The following is a 21,759-nucleotide window of genomic DNA, read 5'->3' as shown; positions in this document are numbered from 1 at the left end:
TAGTTTTGGGACTAGTAATTCTTGCAGACTAGATGTCTTGCAAAGGCATAAGAAAGAGCAGAAAGGAGAGGAGAGCTCTCATGGAGTCAGGAAGAGAGCGATTTTTGATTTCGTTTACTTAATTCTGAGCAGCTAAACAAATTTGTACACTGTAGTCACAATCCTTGTCATAACAGATTTTTTTTTTTAAGACGATTATTCTATGTAAATATAAACCATAAATGCACATAGGGAACTAAAGAGCCTGTGACGCAGTGTGAGGAGGAGTTAAGCTGAGATTACAAAGCTTTGGTGCACTCCTAACCTGAGATATGGCTTCTCCTGGATACTCATACAACTCTGAAACTCAAAATCTATCATATTTTAGTGATGCTTAAAGGTTAAGATTTACTGTCCCAGTATTACCAGTGGAAGAGAGGCAGTTTATTCAAGGGCAAGCTCTGTGTCACATCTCTCTCTTTTCTCATCTCAGAACAGTGGCTCAAGGAGAAAACTGTTTTAACAGTGTCCCTTAGGAGGAAGCAAGGAGATGTCACCCCAGGTATTTAAGTTTAGTCCAATGTGACATTAGAACATGGAAGAGGTAGAGATGGCAAAGCACTATGGTTAAACAATCAATGTTTTATTGATCACTTAAAAGCATGTAGCCACGTTGACATACAGTCTGTGCTCTGCCTCTCTTAAGCTACAGCTGAACTCTTTAAACCTGCCTGCCTCTCAAATGAAAATTGGATGGTTTGCATTGCCTCAGTGAAGTGGAAAAACAGAAGAGGAGAAAGCTTAAATGAAAAGCTGTCTGTTAGATGAAATGAAACATTTTAGTTTGGTGAAATGAAGGGTCAGTTGCAAAGCAGTAGCGGGGAACTACGAGATAAAACCGGGATAGTTTTCAGGTTCATGAAGTTAATTTTTCTCACTGATTTGAGAAGATGAAAAGAATGGTAAAACTGCTATCCAGGGCGATTCTGGGATTAGGCGGCATCATCTCTCCAACTGAGACTTTCTGTTTTGAGCCAATGGTGAGGGTGTTTGCTAAAGCAGGAGTCAGAACGTGGGGATCCCATCCCCTGGTGAGGGTGTGTGTCTCCAGGCCAGAGCACCAGTTCTGTCACCTGCCTGAAGGAAGCTTGGGGACCTCGGTTCTAATCCCTGGTTTTAAAAGCCCATCCTGTTTGACTCAAATGGAAACACTATCTCTTGAGTGGCTCTGGAGCACGGAAGGCAGAATGCCTATAGTGTATGTATCTGAGCTGAAAGAGCACCTCTCCCCAGGGTAACTTCAGCCATCCTGACCTGTGTCTCACTTGCAGCAGTCGCCTTGTCACCAGCACACAGCTTTGGCAAGGGAGGGAAGGGGAAGGAAAGCTTCCCTCACGGCAACTCTGTGCATTTTGGAGTTTTTGTGCTGGCTGGTGACTGGAGCCATACTCCTGAAAGGTGTGTTCAGATCCTTTTGGCAGAGGCGAAACAGGAATTTGCTTTCATCTGTCTATGAGTACTCTCAATTACTCAGAAAAAAAAAAGGAGACAACACTGTGACTGTAGTGTCCAAGAGTCAGAAGCAAGCACAGTTTTTCTAAACAAAACCTTTTAACAAAAGTGGTTGCAAATGCAGTCTGAATTTATGATGATTGAAATGGCATTTGGGGATGAATGAAGCTTTGTGAATGCATATCTGCCTGTATCTGTATGGCAGAGGGTGAGGTGTGATACAAATGAAGGCTGGGTCAAAGGCAGCTTTTAGACTCACATTTGATGGTGTCAGGAAGTCTGGAGTTTGCAGTTCCTACTGCTCCTGGTAAAAGGCATGTAGAGGTTTTCAATATTCAGATCTAACTTTGCCATTCTTTGAATACAGATGATCATTAATATTTTAAAAATTAGTATTTCAGTGTGCTTGTGAAGAAACAATGCTCTCGTGCTGAATTGTCCTTGTTTTCTTCTTCTAGAGCAGTTGTTTTCTTCAGGAGAAATTCATTAATGTTTAAGTTAAGTGTGTCTGAAATCACAACTCTCTTGACAAATTTTATTGAAGATCTCCTATCTGAAACTTGTAAGGGTGAACTCTCACCACTTGTAACAGAAAGGGATGTCTCTCACAAGTAACAATTCAAACTGCTGATAAATACTTGTCTGGTTGACATCAGACATTGCAATATGTGCTGGTCCTGTGATTTCCCATGAAACATGCAGTTTTGCCTCATTGAATAATGGCATTTGGCTGTGTGCATGTATAAACTGAAAGCCCAACACAACCTTAAGCATGGCTGCTATGTAAGTAATCAATAAATATAATGGCATTGGCCTTATGCAGAGGATTGAGAAATTTTTGTAAAACTCTTGGAGAGGTATGAGTGAAATATACTGATAAGACAGAAAGCATCTACCTCTGTCAGTATTTGATCTATATTTGCCATGGGATCTAAGTGTCTGCTTTCAAAGAAGAAAAATACGTGAAACAAAATCAAGAAATACAGTTCTAAATGATTCTCTGTGAAGTTACTTGGAGGGATCAGTCAGTTCTTGGCTATTTTAATTAGCTCACCTGTGGATTTAGCAGACAGGAGTCAGCTTTCAGTTTTGACAATTGACAAGGAAGAGGGGCCATCACTTATCAGCATCTGCAACTGGACTGTGGGAAAGTGGCAGAGATGTCTTCCTAGGAACTGCTAGCTTAGAGGAGAGCCCATAATGAGAAGGTCTGAAACACTTCACTATAGTCAGCTGTTTTCTTGCCTTCAAGGTTTTAAGCTCCTGGCTGTTAGTTAGGGCTGAAAGGATTTGACAGCTGCTTTGGGAAATGGTGAGCGATGTATTTTTTTGTTGGCCATTCTCATTCAGTTATTATTAGTTTGCTTCCTTCTCACATAATGCTATCCAAACTCTTGAACACAAAAAGGACAGACCTGTTGAGTGGCACTGGGCATTTGGATTGTGCAGCCATACTGGGCCACCTACTTGGGTAGACAGTTTATTCTCTTTTTATATAAAGCTGCAGGTTAGTTTGCTTTTCTTCAATATGATAGCTAAACTTTAAGTCTGTTTACTTAGAGAGAAACACAGGAAGAAGAGTTCACATTATCTTAGGCAATTTATGCAGAGAACTTTCATCTGAGCATAATGTAATTGTCAGTTTATAATTTCAAGAGCTGCACAAGCCTCATGCATTGGGGACAATGAGCATTGTATTTGTGTAGATTGGTTTGTGAGTGGGCACTCGAAGGTAGCTGAATGACTCGTAAGCTTTTGGTAAGCTCTGATTAATTTGAATACATTTGAAAATACATTTGATTTCTCTCTTGGAAAGTAAAATACCTGTCAATCACTGTAAGCCTAAATACAGAAAGCAGATAAATGAAAACAGAGGGAAAAAAGTACATGAAAGGAAGACAGTGTCTAAGAGGAAATTATCTTAATGGCGAGCTAGTGTCTAAAATGTAATCACAGAAAACAAACTATATAATTTGTTCCCTCAACACATCATTGCTTTTCTCAGCCCTACAACCTCTGCATCCATTTCAGATCTCAAGTGAAATCATATCTGAGTTAGAAGTGGGGAAAAAAAATCTCAAATCCTTGACTCTCACAAATTGCCTGGTTTCTTTCAGGAAGCACTTAATAAATGGCAGCAAGCCACAGGGAGCTTGGAGAAACAGACTCTGACTCTTGAGAAGGCACGTTGTACAGATTATATGACATTTTGTATAGTTGTAATTTAGGTGACAGAGAGGCAAGTTCCTGCTGTGCCTTGGGCTCTTCTTAAAGCAGTTTTTGAGGTAGTGTTGTCTACCCAAGAATGCAGCTAGTATGTTGATCTGGAATAAAAGATGACACTACATGAACTGTTTGGGTGTCTGGCATGTGCACACAGCTAGAAAAGTACCCCATGTGCTAAAGAAAAAAGGGAAAAAACCCAAACCCAACCAAACAAACATGAAAATAGTATTTTATAGGAGTTGCTGCTAGAAACTGCTGACACTTGGCTGTCAAAAAGAATAAACATTCTTTTTTTCCTCATGTACTAGAAACAAGAAGTTTCTACAGAGCATTTCGCATCTTGATGGACATAGTAGTTCTCAGGGGGTATAACATTCCTCCACTCTGCTGGCATAATTTCCCCAAAGCTCTTGTCTGCACATCACGTATTTGTTTGTAACAGCTACTGTTCATCTCAGAAATAATGAATTTCTAGTAGATCTTTAGCAATATATATTTTAATGGGTTTTTTTCATATTACTCTTGCATTCTTTTTATGTTAGTCAAGGAGGTTGCTAAATGAGCTATAATTGTGTCTATCTGAACTATTGATCAGTGTGGTTTTTAGTTTTAGTTGTGTAGTTTACTAATGACAATGTTTTAGAGCCTATTTGGGGGAAGAGATCTCTTGATGCCTCAAAACCCTCTAGTGAGTCTGTTGTAGATCAGGCAGGTTTTCTCTGTTATTTCCACTAATTACTTTGGACATAATTCTGTCTTATTTTCAGTAGTATTTTTGTGAAAGCTTTTTCTTTTTCGTTCAACACTAGCACAGCCTGTAAACATGGATTAGAACGAGGAGTTTGACATAGAGGAGTAGAGTCTTGAGTTGTGCAGAACTTCTAAGTAACTACTAGTAACATGATTAAATGCTAATATTTGAGTTGGTATTTCTAGAATTTGTAATTAGGCTACAAAGCAGGCTGTCACAGAGAAGAGCTTCAGTACTGCTGAAGCTGATAGTGCTCATGTCAGTAACATTTAGCCCAGATGTTGTTCTGTATAGACTAAAAATCTTGTTTCCTCTATTCATCTGGATAGCATGGATGCTCATGAAATTATGAAGTTGTGTCTCTTCCAAACACTTGTATATTAATGATCCAGAAGTCTAGTTTTTTGGAAAGTAAGTAGGTACTGCTCTGTCTGAAGGGCAGGGTGACTCCCCACCTTGACAACAAAGACCTCTTGCAGGAGCAAAAGTGTTGTGCCCGTCTGTGTGTTGGCTCCTGGGCTGTGTGTCTCCCAGGTGTACCTGAGGTTTGCCAATACCAGCACTCCTGGTACCAGCACATCTTTACAACCCCAGTGCCAGGACCTTCTGAATCTTAGTTTGCTTCAAATTTTCAGATTATTAATCAAAACTAGAGATGTTTGGGATTGCCCAGGAGGGATGTGGCATTAACTGGAGGGAAACCATTCCTCTTCAGAAGCAGAAACCAAATTCTGCTGCTGTAACAAATAAAACTAGAAAGCACTTAATGCCATCCACAACATTATTGCGTATTTGTGCTTTCCTTGCGCGGCCCTAAGTCTCATGCACAAATACATTTCAGCACAATGCCGAAACCCAGGGTCAAAGATAAAACAACATGGGACTACAGTGGGTGATCTGCATCAGCCCTTTAGCAGGTATGTGGACTTTGAGGATTGTGCCTTGAAACTGGAGCTGCATAATGGGATTTGCACTCTCACCTGTCAGAAATGTGACCTGTGTACTTCTCCACCTCCACAGCCCAGAGGTACTACCAAGACTGGCATTTAACCCAGCAATTGTCTATGGCAATAGATAATGGAAGTGAAACCCCTTGCAGATTTTGGTGGGAAGCTTCATAAGCCTGCAATGTTGCTCCTGTATTTTATAAGAAGGTAGAACCAGTAATTCCCTCCTTTCTGACAAGCCATCACATATAATTGCAAAAGACACAGTCTTCTTTCTCCACCTTTTCCCCTGACACTTGCAATAGGAATTCTTCATCATTGTACCCTACACTGATCACATGCAGCTTTGGTTTCTTTAACATCAGTGTCAAAACCATTTTTATTGCCAAGTCTTCTGTCTTTTTCCTTTTTTTCCCCTCTCGCTTGAAAGAAAAAAAATAAAAAAAAGAAGAAAGATTGGATCCAATTTTCATCGAACTAACATCAGCCTGAAGATATTTTCATCAGTTCTTGGCAGATCCTAGATGGACTGTGTAATAATAAATGCCTTCTCATGATTGTTTTCCTCACGCTTAGGTTCATTTTCTGTGGGCACTGTATGAAATAATTTTAAACTTTTAATTGTTTATGATATCTGGCACTTCCAGACTCTGTGAATGTTTCTGTTTCTGTGAAAGAGAATTATTAAGCACCAGAGAAAAAGACTGCCATGCTACTTGCTGTTAATGCTGAGGAAGACCTGCCAAATCTTGCAGTATTTGTGCATGCTATAGAGGTGGAAAGAAGGGAAGCTTGCAGAGCTAATAATAGCAGCAGCTTTGTGGCTGGGAGCCTCATAATTGTAACTCCATGATGGCAGTCTGATTCAAAAACATGATGAAATCCGTATTTCTATCTATTCCTGTGGGTCTTGGATCAGTCCTTACAAATCAAAGTTGAAAAGAAATTTGGATGCTTTTGCACAAGACCAAAAGATCCTTTCCACTTCAGATGCAGGCAGGTCGTTTTTAGCATTTGACAGGTTAAGGTTTTCAGTATATTCACAATGTGGTTAAATGAAGCATCCCCTGATCTTTAAGCCTGTATCATGCAGTGATGGCACATAGGGCGAGAATATGGTTGCTGCTGCAGTATTTCTGCCTTGCCTTTCTGTTGATTACCTTCTTGGCAGCGTGAGGAGAAGTAAAGAATATGACTTGCCTTGATTTGGCAGGCAGCGTCGTTCTAGCAGGGCTCATGAACATCTAACAGTTCAGAGGTGGTGAAACCCCTCAGTGGGCTGTTCATTACAAGAACAACTACAGACAGTGGACTTCTTAATTCCCTGTGTGCACCAAGTGTGCTTCCCTATTGTACCAAAGCAACATGTCATTGTTCGGTGTTTCAGTCAAACCTAGGGAAGCTCCAAAGTGATGTCAAATCTACGTAGTACTACACACTAGTGGCTTGTTGGTCCTCCCTCTCCCCATATGCAAATAAAGGGAATAATAATGGTAAACCTTTGTCTGAAATAGCTGAGCAGTCTGCTCAAATGATTAAGGTTCAGATTTTCAAGCCTTTATTGTATTTTCTCCTGATGTGTTTCCCTCTGGTATTTCTTCTATCGCTTGCATTGGGAACATTTCCTCAGTAGTGAGTGATGTGGCTGTTCCAGATTTGGCCTATGTAATTATTTAGGGTTGCCTAGGAGTGTTGAAGGAGGCAATAAGAACAAAGCTTTTGTATGTGGCACTTTACTACAAATTTGTTTGCTGCTTCCAAATACTTTTAACTCCTGAGCAGGATACCAGTTTTGTCTGTTTGATAGCCCTTAATGGCTTTCTCTACCAAGAATTTGCCTGGCTATTGAATGCATGCAGACTTCTTTAATTAAATTCTACAATTTAATTCTAGCTCTGAATGAGAGTGAGAATTTAAGCACTGAGCGCTGCCAATTAAAGATACTGGAAGGTAGGAAATAATTGAAACATCTGCAAAGAGTTAAAATTGGAAAGCTTAGAGTTCAACTGAAAATTTCATATTAGTAATACTACTTTCTAAATACTTTACAGTCATAGCTGAATTGATGTAATACTTCTGTAGAGATTTTTAAACATAAGACCCTACAATCATTTTTAGAAGTGAATTTTTAAGTTTATGAGAGAGCAAGGAACCAAAATGTTTATCCTCCCTGATAAACAATGCTGGAAAACTGGTACACAATGGATGAGGAAAAGATTGAGGTACTCAACAACTTTTGCCTCAGTTTTCAACAGCAGCCTCTTTACCCACACCTCTTGAGTGGATGGGAAGCAGGATGGGGACGGGGGGGTAAAGTCCCTCCTGCTGTAAGTAAAGATCTGGTTCATGACCACCTAAGGAACCCGAATATATGTAAGTCTATGAGACCCAGTGAGATGTATCCCAGAGTCCTGAGGGAATTGGTGGATGTAGTTGCCAAGTCACTCTCCATGGTATTTGAAAAGTCATGGTAGTCAGGTGAAGTCCCAGGTGACTGGAAAAAGCATTGTACCCATCTTTAAAAAAGGATAGAAAGGAGGACTCTGGGAGCTACCAACCTGTCAGATTCAGCGCTGCGTCTGGGAAGATCATGGAACAAATCCTCCTAGAAGCTGTGCTAAGGCACAAGGAGGACAGGGCGGTGATTCAGAGCAGCCAGCACAGCTTCACCAAGGGCAAGTCCTGCCTGACCAACCTAGTGGCCTTCTGTGGTAGAGTGACTGTGTCAGTGGACAAGGTAAGGATTACAGATGAAGCTGAGATTAGCTCAGTTGGTTTTAGCATGCTGAGTTATTAACACCAGGTCATGGGTTTGATCCACATATAGGCCATTCATTTAAGAGCTGGACTTGATGATTCACATGCGTCCCTTAACTCAGAGTATTCTGTGATCATGTAATTTATCTGGACTTCTGTAAAGCCTTTGATATGGTCCCCCACAATATTCTCCTCTCTAAATTGGAGAGAGATGGATTCTATGGCTGGACTGTTAGATGAATAAGGAATTGGTTGGACAGTCACATCCAGAGGGTAGTGGTCAATGGCTCGGAGCCCCAGTGGACATTGTGAAAAGTGGTGTCCCTCAGGGGTCTATACTGGGACTAGTGTTATTTAATATCTTCATTAATGACATAGACAAATGTATTGAGTGCACCCTCAGCAAATGTGCAGATGATACCAAACTGAGAGGTGCTGTCAACACACCTGAAGGACAGGATGCCGTCCAGAGGGACCTGGACAAGCTCAGGAAGTGGGCCCAGGGGAATCCCATGAGCTGTAACAAGGTCAAGTGCAAGGTCCTGTACCTAGGTCACTGTACAGGACCTTGATACCTTGATATTGATACCCTGGTATCAGTACAGGCTGGGGGATGAACAGATCAAGAACAGCACTGCCAAGAAGGACTTTGGGGTGCTGGTGGATGAGAGGCTGGACATGACTCAGCAATGTGCACTGGCAGCCCAGAAAGCCAATCGTGTCCTGGGCTGCATCAAAGCAGCGTGGCCAGCAGGGTGAGGGAGGGGATGCTGCCCCTCTACTCTGCTCTGGTGAGATTCTGGTGTCCATCTCTGGGTTCTCCAGCAGAGGAAAGACATAGACCTCTTGGAGCGAGTCCAGAGGAGGGTCACCAAGATGACTGGAGGAATGGAGCACCTCTCCTGTGTGGAAAGGCTGAGACAATTGGGATTGTTCAGCATGGAGAAGGCTTTGGGTGACCTAACTGTGGCCTTCCAGTACCTGAAGGGAGCCTACAACAAAAACAGAGAGGGACTTTTTACGAGAGCATGTGTTGACAGGACTAGGGGGAATGGCTACAAACTGAAAGAGAATAGGTTTAGATTAGATATTGGGAAGAAATTTACTATGGGAGTGGTGAGACACTGGAACAGGTCACCCAGAGAAGGTATGGATGCCCCATCCCCAGAATTTTCATGAACAGGTCAAATGGGTCTCTGAGCAGTCTGGTCTAGTGGAAGGTATCCCTGCCCATGGCAGAGGGTTGGAACTAGATGAATGTTAAGGTCCCTTCTAACCCAAGCCATTCTATTATTCTATTATTCTATGAAACTTAGTCTTGAATCAAAAAATAAAGGAATCTTTCATCAAGATGTGATGATGGATTCTGTGTTACCATCAAACCAGGTGTTTTTCTGAAAGATGCAATCTAGTGGTAAAAATATTCCCCTCAAGGAATGCCTTCAGAGCAATCCTATGACTTGCCTTATTTTGGAGGTCACATTGCCATCTGTTATTCTGGTCTTATCATAAAGAAATTATGAAACTCATATTCATGAATAATGTTCAGGTTGTGTTACTTAAATGATGCTTGGGTTTCAGTGCTGAGCACAGTAAAATCCATGTAACAGTTGCTGGGCACTCCACATTTCACAACCAAGTAAGATATTTCAAGTATTCATTTATGTCCACCTAATTTTTTAATACTTTGACCTTAATCTCTAAAAACATTGATTCTACAAATACAACTTGAAAATTCCATGATGATTAAAAAGAGAGTCTTTCCCCAAAACTTACTTAAGGCTTCATCTTCCCAACTACTTAATACTGAGGAAAGGGAAACATGCCAGGTGTAACTCAGCCTTTCTTCCATGGACAGGGCTCATGCACAGGCAGGAATGTGGCCACAGAGAGTGTGCTGTCGTATGTCTGTGGGGATATATGGGAGCAAGAGTGCACCAGAATGTGTTGTCACATTTCTCCACTTCTCTGAGTGCACTGTCAAAAAAAGAAAATTGTTATTGAGTCATCATAACTGCTTGCCTTGGTTAAATGTTTATATGATTGCAAGAATCTGTGCCTAACAGAGCTATTTTTCAAGTTTTTGGCAAATCTAGGCTGATATCTCCTCAACACTCAAATTTCTGGTATCTTGGGAAGCTTCCTTGTGGAGGCACAAGATTCAGCACCTTTTTAATAAAAATGGAATTATGAAATGAGATTTGAGATTGGGCATGTTAAATATACAGTTTTAGGCCTGGTGTTTAAACTTCATGTTATTTCATCTCAATTCTGGTTCTTTGTTCATATTTTGATCTTGACATACTGTTAAAATGCTCCCACTAGATTTTTTTCTGCATGCTTAGGTCTTGAAGAGCACAATGTTATGGAGAACTACATAACTTGTAAAGTCCCCTGTGTTTGTGCATACATGTATAATATATGGGCTAGGAGATTTTGAGGATATCCCTTCCCAGACAGAAATGACTGCTTGGAGAGAGAAAGAGGGACTGTTCTAAAAGCTGTCTTGGGATCTTTGCCATAATATTTTGGGGTTTAACTTTCATTAAGATCCATATGTGTAGCCCTATCAAATTCCACATGAAAATTTCTGTGTAAGTCCAAACTTCTCTTCCTTACAACAAATGAAATCTATTTTCCTTTGTACTCTTACTGCTTGTGGGAGCAGGTGTACATACAGTGGCATAACAACTACATTTTCTGAATAACCTAGCTGCTGCTTAAGCTGTCTAACCACTTAAAAATTGTGTTTTCTTTAACATTTGTAAGAAAATAGTCCATTTAAAAATTATTTGTATTTTTCTTTATAAGGATTTGCATTTAATCTTTAAAATAGGCAAAAAAACATTCCAAAATTGAGTTAATTAAAGTCTTTTCAATTACTTCAGAGGTTTGCATAGTTATAACATTTTTTCCTTAATACATAAATATGGAGCTGTCTGAAGAAAATATGGCATCGGGGAACTTGCAAAAAAGGAGACAAATGACAGCTTTACCGGGGGTCCCTAAACAGAATTCGCTCTCTGACAGCTATTTATCCACTGTCTTAGGAGTTAAAAGGAGCCAACCAAAAAGCTGGAGGTGATGTCCCCTGGCAAATGTGCGTAGGTTTGACTTGCACCACATGAGTGCAGCTTGTCACATAAATGCATACTTGTCAAAGATGTCAGGCAGGATGGGTTGCAGGTTGCAGACCTGAGGGTTGCATTTCTGCATTCATGCAGGTTGCTGCTGTGGTATACTTCCCTCACAGCTGGTGTAAGGCCTCACGTGGAAAATGGAAATCAGGGGTCTCGTTAGTGTGGTAGCAGTTACCCATGGCAAAGGCTACGTAATGCTCCCTCCATATACATTCCTGTTCCTGCTGCAGCCAGATCTCCTGAAGGCAAAGCAGTGAAGGTACGTTCAGGGTCCTGAGGCTGATCATCACTCAGCAGGGAAGCTGATGGCAGCTCATCATGGCAGAGCGTACTTGGCATCCACAGTATGGGATGCCCATAGGGTGGGTTCACCTAGGCAGTGCCATGGAGAGCAGTGGAAGCTGTGGATGGATAAGTGCTACCAACAGCTTGTCTGTCTGTGCTCACCTTTTTGTGTTTGCTGGTAGATTTGTTTATCATGTACTCCAACAGGGGGATCATGCTACCAGCTGCCTGAGGTGCAGTGGTATGGGTCTGTTAATAAGTGCTTGCTTGAGATTTGCTCATTGCTCTCTCATCTGCATGATGCTGGAGCAGAGGCAGGTTCTGTCAAATAACTTACCCATTTATGTTACAAAAGCCAGTCATTAAAGAGTGAGAAGTGTCCCAGTGCACAAGGTGCTGAATGGGCTGCGTGGAGCAGGGCTTGGCCCAGACACAGACTCGGCAAAGCAGCCTGGCCTGTAGCTCTGTTGAGCCAGCCCTGTGACAGTCACAATTGCACCAGCCCGTCATACATCCCTTCTGAGCATTTAAGGAAAGCACACAGTCCTGATCCATAACTCAGACTGAGACAACCTGCTCATGTACAAAGTGATGTGAGCCCTGTTAACTGCACCTGGCATAGGATGTAGATGTCCACACCAGGACCAAACATACAAACTCCAGGAGAGGAAAGATTTTGGAGACACAGAATTTTGCAGAGACAAATTGACTTGGCTTGTAGCTGCCTTGGTTTGCTGGGGCTTTGTGCCTCCAGAGCCAGCCTCAGCATGCTGCTGGAGTGACCCCCCAAGATCCCACCTGGCATCGCTCAGCTCCAGCAGGGCATGCAGGGCAGTTGCCCTAATGCTGGGCTGACACTCATCCGTCAAGTAAAGTGGGAGACTGCCAGTGTGTGGGAAGCCGTTAGCCTGCGGGATTGCGTTGAACCTCCCTTCCCAGAGAGTGCTGTTCTTTCACTCATAAGGATTACGCTGCTTTTGTCCACTTTCTACTGAGCTCACTGCAGACTGAGTTTCCTGAGGGGAGAAAAAAAAAACCACTGTCAAGTACCCTGTTTTCTTATTCTTATCTCATATTTAGTTTCCTAATTGCAGCTTGGAAATAAAATATCCTTCCTGCTAATTTTATTCTTTTGTATTTGGGAAATGCTGCCAAGTCTGACAACTTCTTCCTTCCAAAGATGCACTGCTAAGAAGTTTTTCCCCTGCTTCACAATTACAAAACTGTTAAGAAGCATTGGAGTCTGGAGAAACATTCATTTTATGTGTGCCAGTGAAGCAGTGCTTATTAGCTCTAGCTTAATTTAAATCTGTCTGCAGCAGAGGGATGGGTTTATTTACACATTTCCTAATAATGATTTGAATCTGAAAGTTATTTCTGCAATGGATGTAAGGTCTTTGAGTGGATTTTCCCAAAAGCAGCTAAAGAGATTCGGTATCAGTGTTCAGTAGAAGCTAGGGGCTGCATCTTCTACACTCTGTTATTGAAAACTTCAGTTTAGGGGACCCTCATTTTCAGACAAAGACTACTTACTGGTTCTTGTTTAATGCCACACTGGAGGGTTTTTTTGCTTAGAAAATATCAATACCAATGTAAAATTCAAGGAGTTTTTGAAGAGAATGTATTGCCATTGCATACAAGGAAGAAACATTGACTGGCTGCAGGTTGGGACACTGTGAGTCTTTGATCAGTACTGTGAGACCCAGAGGCTGCTCCTACAGAGATCACTTAGCCTACAGGCTCAGGAAGACATAATTAGGAGGGTAAATGGAAAATTAATGTTTTGTTGTGCAAAAAATGTTCCCTTTTGCATAGAAATAAAGAAATAAATCAAGATGTGAAGCTCTTCAAGCTTCTGAGGTAATCAAGCCATGAACAGCTTCCCCATGTCTTGCAAAGCCCATCCCCCATCGTCTTGGTGCTCTTGGCTGTGGGACTGGCTTGAGCTTTGCCTCCTCCCTGAACTGCACATCGCTTCTAGAAGAATGTGGGAAGGAAGGGAGGGCAAGAAGCACTTTGCAAACTGCCATTGAAGGGTGCAGAGTAATCTCTGCTGTACTGACACCACGAGTGGCCAAGGTGCACTAAAGCTATATCAGATCTTTTGCAGTGAGTGAGCTCTGAGATGAGACTGATGGGAATGGCTCTGTACTATTAGAAACTTGGTGCTAAACTATGGAGTTGAGAAAACAAATATGAGAAGTCACTTTTAACACAAAACAGAGCTTCCTGGGATCATTATATTTACAATGGCACTGCCTTACTAACCTCTCAGAGCTGGAGAAATCTATTCTTTTTTTCTTTCCGGTGTTATAAGATAGATTGTGTCTGCTCTTAAATAATGAAATAAGCCAAGTTCCACACAACATAAGACATTTGAAAATGTTGCTATAAATGTGCAGAGGTTGTGCATTTCTCAGTTAAAACAGATTCTTTCAAATGATTCTTTCTCCAAGTCTTCCCCCTTAACAAATGTGCAGTTAATCACAGAGTGAAATCTCTTTCCCCCTGTAGATTGTGTTCCGGAAAATCAGCGATGTCAAACGTGAAGAGGAGGAGAGGATGAAGAGGAAAAACGAAGCACCCCTGATCTTACCCCCAGACCACCCGGTTCGCCGGCTGTTCCAGAGGTTCAGGCAGCAGAAGGAAGCGCGGCTTGCAGCAGAGAGGGGCCGAGATCCAGATGACCTGGATGTGGAAAAGGGCAATGCTTTAGGGGAGCAGTCCTCTGCTCGCTCGGTGGTCAAAGCCAGCGTAGTGACTGTACGGGAGAGTCCGGCGACCCCTGTGTCGTACCAGCCCGCTTCGACCTCTGGGACCTCCGACCAGGCAAAGCTGCAGGCCCCAACATCGGACCACGCAGGGTGTAAGGCCTCAGGGGACTACCCCCGACGAAAAGGCTGGGCCAAATTCAAAGAAGCCTGTGGGAAAGGTGAAGACTGGAACAAGGTCTCTAAAGCAGAGTCCATGGAGACTTTACCAGAGAGAACTAAAGCTTCGGGAGAAGCTACCCTGAAGAAGACAGACTCTTGTGATAGTGGCATTACAAAAAGTGACTTGCGCTTGGATAACGCTGGGGAGACGAGAAGCCCACAGGACCACAGTCCGGTCCTCACCGAGGTCAAGCACTCCTTTTATCCCATCCCAGAACAGACTCTTCAGGCCACCATGCTAGAAGTGAAACATGAGTTGAAAGAGGACATCAAGGCTTTAAACACAAAAATGACCAATATAGAAAACCAGCTTGCTGAGATACTTAGGATATTAACCTCAAGAAGAAGCTCCCAGTCGCCACAGGAGTTGTTTGAAATATCAAGGCCACAGTCTCCAGAATCAGAAAAAGACATGTTTGGAGCTAGCTGAGGTGTTTCTTTTAAAAAACAAACAAACCAATAAATAAAGAAACAGCCCCCTAACACTTTACATTTAACCTTTCTAGGAAATGAGTGAGGGGCCAGTTCACTAAGCATGTTCCCTCTGTCTAAAAAGGTATGGTAACAGGAATTGCAACCTCATGTCAAGATGGCAGCTGACTTTGAAGCCTTTTTGACAGCAAGGGTACAGTTTCTGAAGTTTTTATTTTATCCCTTGGTGCCCATTCCCCCTGACTCCCCCTCTCTCCCTCGGGATGCTGGAATAAGGATTCTGACAGCAGCAGCCATTGCTGTGAGCCCCAGGTGACCTCTGAGGTTTTTGGAGCATGCCTTACGTCCTTCGCTCGGGTTTTGCCTATACAAGCACTTGCCAGGGTGCTTGTATTTTCAGCATTTGGTGGGTTGTTTGTTTTTTTGGTTTTTTTGTTGCTGCTGCTGTCACTTTCTCAGTCACCGGTACAGCATGTTTAATGTCACAGTATATTTTCATATATCTGTAATAATGCAAAGAGCAGTAGCAGACGTATTCCACGTCAATAGGTTGAGTGCTATTCAGTACTGAAGTTTCTTTTGGGTAGTCAAGGAAGGGCTAATAAGACAAAAAAAAAGGTATTTTTTAATTGCAAACTGACATATTGCTAAAGCAATTACATTTAGCAACATTTTCAAAAATAGCCACAGTATTTCAGATCTGTTAATAAATGGGAACTTCCACACTCTCATTTACTGGATCAAGGATACTGATTTTTCAGAAACATAACTTCTGTCTCAGATGTCTTTCAACATTTGTTACTTTTGCTTTTAACTCCAGTTGCTGGAGGCCAGAGAGTTGGGTGTGCAGCGTACCTGAGTGCAGCCTACTGCACAATGTATTGTGAACATCACTAACAGGTCCTGCAGATTTGCCTCCTGATGGAAATATGCTGTGGCATTTATGTCCTGGTTTTGCTAAGAATCTGCTCTTTTAATTCTTGTTAAATTATTATTCAGAAGTTTCTGTTTTGATAACATTCATTGTAGTCAAAGGCTTTCACAGAATTTTTAACAGTTTTAGATTGTGGCATTTTCCTCTACATCCAGATGTATTGTTCCTGATCTAATCTAGCTGGAAGCAAATGGATAGTAGAGGTAGAAATACAGTGTTTACTGTATGCAAGTGCTATTGTAGCAAGGAAACAAAGAGATCTGCTTCTTAAAGAAGGAGATGTTTCCAAAACTTATATTTTCATAACTTTTTTTGGAGGATGATTGAAGCACTTTACCAAAACTACTCTTCATTATTCATATAGGGTAGCATATCATGACTTGGGTTCTCACCTTGGAATATAGGTGTATATTCACAGTATATTCACTCCACTGATCTGGTATGTTCACTGCTTAACAGTAGATTAGAGTTCAGAAGTATGGTGCCACACTTTTATGGGTTTTTATTTTTAATGGCAATAGGTCTTAACACTGTGTGTGTTGAGGCTCATTCTTTTTCCACGGTACTAAGTCATTTACAAAGAAACACATGATTTTCTGGGGGGAAGATTTTGTTTGTGTACGGAAGAGGCAAGGAAAACGACCACTTTAAAGGATTTCTGCTGGCCTGGTGCTTGCACGGTGCAATGCAGAACTGTGTCAGACATCCCTGGGGAAGTGTGAGGTCCACTGTTGACTGGCACAGTGGTGAGGCCATGCTGTGCAAAGCTACCAGCTCAGGTCATGTGGTCAGTGTATTTATACCTGTTCCTGCAGTAACTGCCCTTGCTCTCAAAGATGCTGATTATTCCAAGTGCAACACCACCATTTACAAGTCCAGAAGCAGATGGTTTAGGATTGACTTTCAAGGGTCTTACACCTTGGCTCAATATGAAAGTGCCCACAGACTGTGAATTCTTATCCAAGGACTGAAACGTTTCTGAGAAACAACTCTCAGGATCAAATCTGTAGGTTACCCTTTTCCCTTCCACAACAAAAGGCAGTAGGGAGGTGAGTTGCTCTGAAACTAAGATGCCATTTCCTTAATTAATTTTTGATTCCATTTTTAGGTTTTTCCAATGGTAGCTGATGTCTTTTACAGTTGTGCATTGCACACCTGCAGCACTGAGGAAGTCTCTCTTTGACCAAAGCCATGCTGTGTGTTTGGTGCTTTAATCACTGTAAGTGGTAGCAGTTACCTGCAACAGCTATGGCATGGCTGCTGTAAGAAACCCGTATGTCCATGGTTTCAGTTAGAAACTGTTGAATGATTTTTTTCTTTTTTAGTCTCCTTTGTCAGTAAATTCCACCTAAGTAAACCCCAGGTGTACTGATATATAAGGATTTGTAATTGATTTCCAGAAGTTCCAGCAAGTTTTTAGAGACCGCCTTGGAGTCAGTTTTCTGATCCAGGCAAATTTCTCACCAGCATGATGTTCTTGATGCTTGGTTTGCTTCATAAAATTTTTAAAAGGCTGAAAGTCTTAGCAAGTCCTTTGTGAAAGTGTCACCCATTTACCTGCAGTTGGATAAACATGACCATTAGCTTATCCCAGGTGGACGAGGGAGGAAATATTTACAACCTCCTAAGTATGTGCCTACTATTTCCAGAATGGCAGTGTGGACCTAGAGTTAAATATGCAATTGCAGGTTACCTGGCCCTTTGTTGCTGATACTGAATTGATGTTTCTCGGTGATATTTTTGTGTGCCCTCAGGGATATGCTAAAGGTTATTCTGGTGTTGCCTATTGCCCAGCCTGGAATCCTGGCAGGACCAGCCCTAGAAGTCCCATAATTATAATAATAATAATCCACTCCTGTGAACAAAGGCAGACAACTGCCCATTTTCTGAGGGTGCTCCTTGTGTAGCCTGATGCTCAGTATGATACTGAACTGCTGCACACCCCGTGTGACAGTGGGTGGGCACAGCACCGAGTCCTTTTCTAAGGCTTTTTTCAGACTCTTACAATGGCCTATAAAGTCATTTATTATCCATTTGTAAAGACTCTAAAAATTGTAACACACTTCTGAATTCCACTGAAAATTTAATGTCTTTGAAGATAAAGGCCAAATTTAATTTTGTTGTGGTCATGAAACTGCAGAGAAACTCTGTTCCTTACAATGACACCTTCAGGGTGTCTGCTCCATGTCAGCCCTGAGAGTGGTCAATGTCACACAGATTTGTACAGCTGTTACTGAGATTAGGCCCATTTTTATGAACTGTCAGGCACTAAAACTAGTGGTAGGAGTGTGCATCATCTTTCAGTAACTTGTATTTGTTGCAAGAGAATTTGAAAATAAATGCTATCTAGGATGAGCTATCTAGGAATCTTTGGATTCCCTGGGCTACTGAGTGGTTAAAAAAAATTAACAAATCCATGCCCACTTTGGGACTAGTCATTCCTTTGAACCTTAGACTAGTTTGGACCTGTGCTGTGGTGCCCAGGCACCGCTGATGCAACACTTTTCCTTTAAAGAGTGGCTGAAAGCACCTGTGTTACGAATCTGTCTTTCTCCACTGAGCCTTACATTCAGATGCCTGTGGCTGGACAGCACGTGTACCCACTATAATTGTTACTTGTTCTTCCATTTTATTTGTCAGTCTTTTCTTTTTCTCCTGTTTCTCTGTACATGGTGGTTAAGCCTTTTCACCTAAATTACATTCCAGCTTAGAAATGAAGGATCTCTGAACATAAGAATCTGCCCCTTCACAAGCAAATGCTTGTACATACCATAAGAAAAAAACCCAAAGCCTCAGTTTTAACTGTGTTCTGGCACAGTGCTTCTACCATTTAACAACCTGCTAAATAACCTGCACCATTCTAAAAGAGATGATGTGTTCCATTTTGATAAATGGTGTAATTAAATTTCAGTCAAAAGAAGGTGGTTGAGAAAAAGAGCCTGGGTTATGATTTGGTAAAATGAGAACTTTCTGAAAGTGCATGCTTGAATGGTGAGAAAGAATACGAATACACAGCACAAAAAAAAAGGATTAAAAAAGCAAAACGCAGCCCTCACCCCTGCCATGTTCAGATACATTTACTTCTGTCTGGTATTATATGCATACTTTTAAAAACACCATTCTTGCTTTACATCTCTTTCACAGTGCTGCCCTGAATCCCAGCGAACACCCTGTTTAACAGCTTGGAAGGTGATGTTCTGTTTCTACAGTACTTCCCTTTAATGAACTCAACAAGATATTTACTGCGACTATCTGGTGATATATTTTCAATCACTCTTAACCAATCTGTGAAAAAATTTAGTGCATAATTTGTCTTTACTATGTAAACAGCGTGTATGATTACGCTTGTGCAGATGCGTGTACATACACACATATATATAATATCAATGTATAGTGAGTCTATGGATTGCATTTCTGTTAAGTAAAAGCACATTCCTCATTTAATGATTCCAGTTCAAGAAGGGAGCTTAAACCTTCCCAGTAGACATCCACAGAATGTCCTAGTTAGTGTCTTGTTAGTAAACTGTTGAACTTTTAAGGCCATGATTTTTGAATTTTCTAGTTGGCCTCAACTTCATACTGTGAGTCTAGTAAGTAGTGTGACTAAGAGAAGATCTGACAAGGGTCATGATAGTCAGGAAGAGAAATCCACATGAAATTGGAAAAACACTGTATCCTAGTTGGTGGGGATAAGGCTCATAAGCCGGTATTTTTTTGCTCACAGTATCTTTGAAGCCAAGATGCCCTGGTAGTGTTTCTCATGGCTTCTGCAAGAGAGATGATGGAATAAATGGAGTTATTTTTCCTGGTGCCAGGGGCTGTCTCAAAGGTGCTGAGCCTATCCTTCTTCTCATGGGCAGCATAACACATGGTTGCTGCACCTCTGCTTTCCTGTCCTGGTGTTAGGTGGTAAAAAGCATCTTCTACCTAATTCTTCATTTCCACGTAGTCTCCTGTAGGTGTATTGGCAATAACAAAGTCTGTTAGCTGCACTTATGATTCATTAAGACAAACATTTTAGAGAGAGTCCCATGCAGGAGAACCTCCAGAAATTTGAGGTGAGGCACAGTAGAATACTGTATCCTCCAATCTGACATAGTTTTGACCACATTGTTGTGGCAAGCATTGATTCAATTAAATAAAAATATAGCTTTTTTTGCAATAAGATATATCCAGCATTTAGCCTTAAAACCCTTTCATAAGTGATATATTTCAAACTGTGATTCCATTCTCCTTCCTTCCTAATGTTCTGTAGTATTTACAGTGTTGCCTAAAGATGAAGCACTTTGATTAGCTTTCTAAATCTAATGGAAATCACTTGCTGGTAATCACATTTCTTTCTCCACTTATTGCCTTCTTATTAGGAAAATTAATTACTCCAATAGCCCTCTCCCCTCATAAGGTAAGGAGACACAGCTATTGTCCAAACACTTTTGTACATCAGGGAGCCAACCGATCATACTGCAAAAGTGTTGGTTTCAAAGATGTTTTTTTACAGTTCAACAAAGCTAATGTGAATTTACCTGCAACTGTAATTTGTTTCAAGCTGATTGTTGAGTGTTTTGTAAACATATTTGATGTGTAATCCCAGAACACCTCTGTAACTGGATCTAAATGCCTAATGTTAACAAAACAGTTTGAGGTTTTCACTAACTGTTCTGAAAGGCTCATGGTTTTTTTTTCTTCTTCCCAATAAATCTGTGACCACTAACATAGAAAAAGAATCATTTTAGCTGTAGATGAAAGAAGTTCAATAATCTTGTATCAGGATGAACTGCTATATAAAGAAATACCAAGTTTTCTAATGAATGTGTTATATTATCGTACCTACATAAAATCAATATTTGTACATCTGTTGGAGACCTGTCTGCGTTCCAATATTTAGCCACCACTGCATGGACACTTGATTGATATGCAGCTAATGCAGTTGCTTTGGCGCTTTTCAATGTACTTCACTTGCTTTTATCCTTTCAGAAATCCACCAAATACTCTTGGTTCTTTTTCTTTGCATTTGTCACTTTGTTCAATGAAGCATGACTAGAAAAAGAAAACGAGTAGATACTATTTTTGTGGTCAGCAAAGCAGCTGCCAGTAGATAAACAGTGTGTGTATGTATGTATGCACACTGTCTGGGAATGTTTCTGTTACAAATGCAGCCACCTACATTAATGATATCCCTAGTCAACATTTTTAAACAAGCACAAATAATATTTGTAAAAAAAAAGTTTAATTTTATTTATTATAGTAATAAACTATTTTATACATTACAGTTGCTTTGGTGTGCTTTTCTATGTGTTGAATATGTGCTTTTAAGATCAACAAGGTGGTTTTAAATTACCCTCTAGAACTTCTGGCTAGCAGTTTTGCTGCGGTTGGTTTGTAACTGAAGTGTTATCAGTGGAGCAGTGTGATCTTATTGTTCCATTTGTAAACAATTCAGGTTGTTTCCTCAGATTTCTGTCTGCTGTGTGTCAGTGCAGTTGGGATTTACACTTCCAGGGTCACTGTAAACTGAACTCAGGTGTTCTGTAAAGCAAATATCCTGGCACCCCAGGCAGTGTCCTGCACCATGGACCCCAGTCTGGGCCAGGTATCTGCTGAGCAGGAACAAGATCACCAGAGGACTGCCTCTGACCTGTCTGAAATGGTCGTTCCGTATCCTGAGGGTACATGTGTCTGTAGTTTTAGACGTGTTCACTACTGCAAAATCTGAGAACTATTACAAAACTTTTGGCAACCACAGTACTAGAGAGAGATCAAAGAAGCTTCTGCTGTCCTGTCATCTGCTGCAGAAGAAAGTGACATTACTTATGGACTTACACAAAGACAAACCTCCCAGGAGTGAAGCCCCTCGTAGTGTGTC

General features: G+C 41.2%; 1 protein-coding gene across 3 annotated transcripts in view; it reads left to right on the top strand.

Annotated features, from left to right (window-relative positions):
- KCNH1 (potassium voltage-gated channel subfamily H member 1) overlaps positions 1–21,091 on the top strand; it is a 184,386-nt gene extending 163,295 nt beyond the window's left edge. The window contains exons 11-12 of one of the 3 annotated variants that reach the window (XR_007903857.1): positions 14,112–15,155; positions 19,041–21,091. Coding sequence is in view for 1 of the 3 variants with exons in the window: in XM_051783133.1 (XP_051639093.1) it covers positions 14,112–14,960 (849 nt within the window). In the remaining 2 variants the exon portion in view is untranslated. Of the gene's footprint in view, positions 1–14,111 lie in introns of all 3 variants that reach the window. The other 2 variants (XR_007903856.1, XM_051783133.1) reach the window with 2 other exon arrangements.
- Positions 21,092–21,759: the final 668 nt, after the last annotated feature.

This window comes from Manacus candei, unplaced genomic scaffold (assembly GCF_025592945.1).
Source record: "Manacus candei isolate 608988 ecotype Guabito, Panama unplaced genomic scaffold, ASM2559294v1 h1tg000017l, whole genome shotgun sequence".
Lineage (NCBI taxonomy): Eukaryota > Metazoa > Chordata > Aves > Passeriformes > Pipridae > Manacus > Manacus candei.
This window is presented reverse-complemented; position numbering and strand designations above follow the sequence as displayed.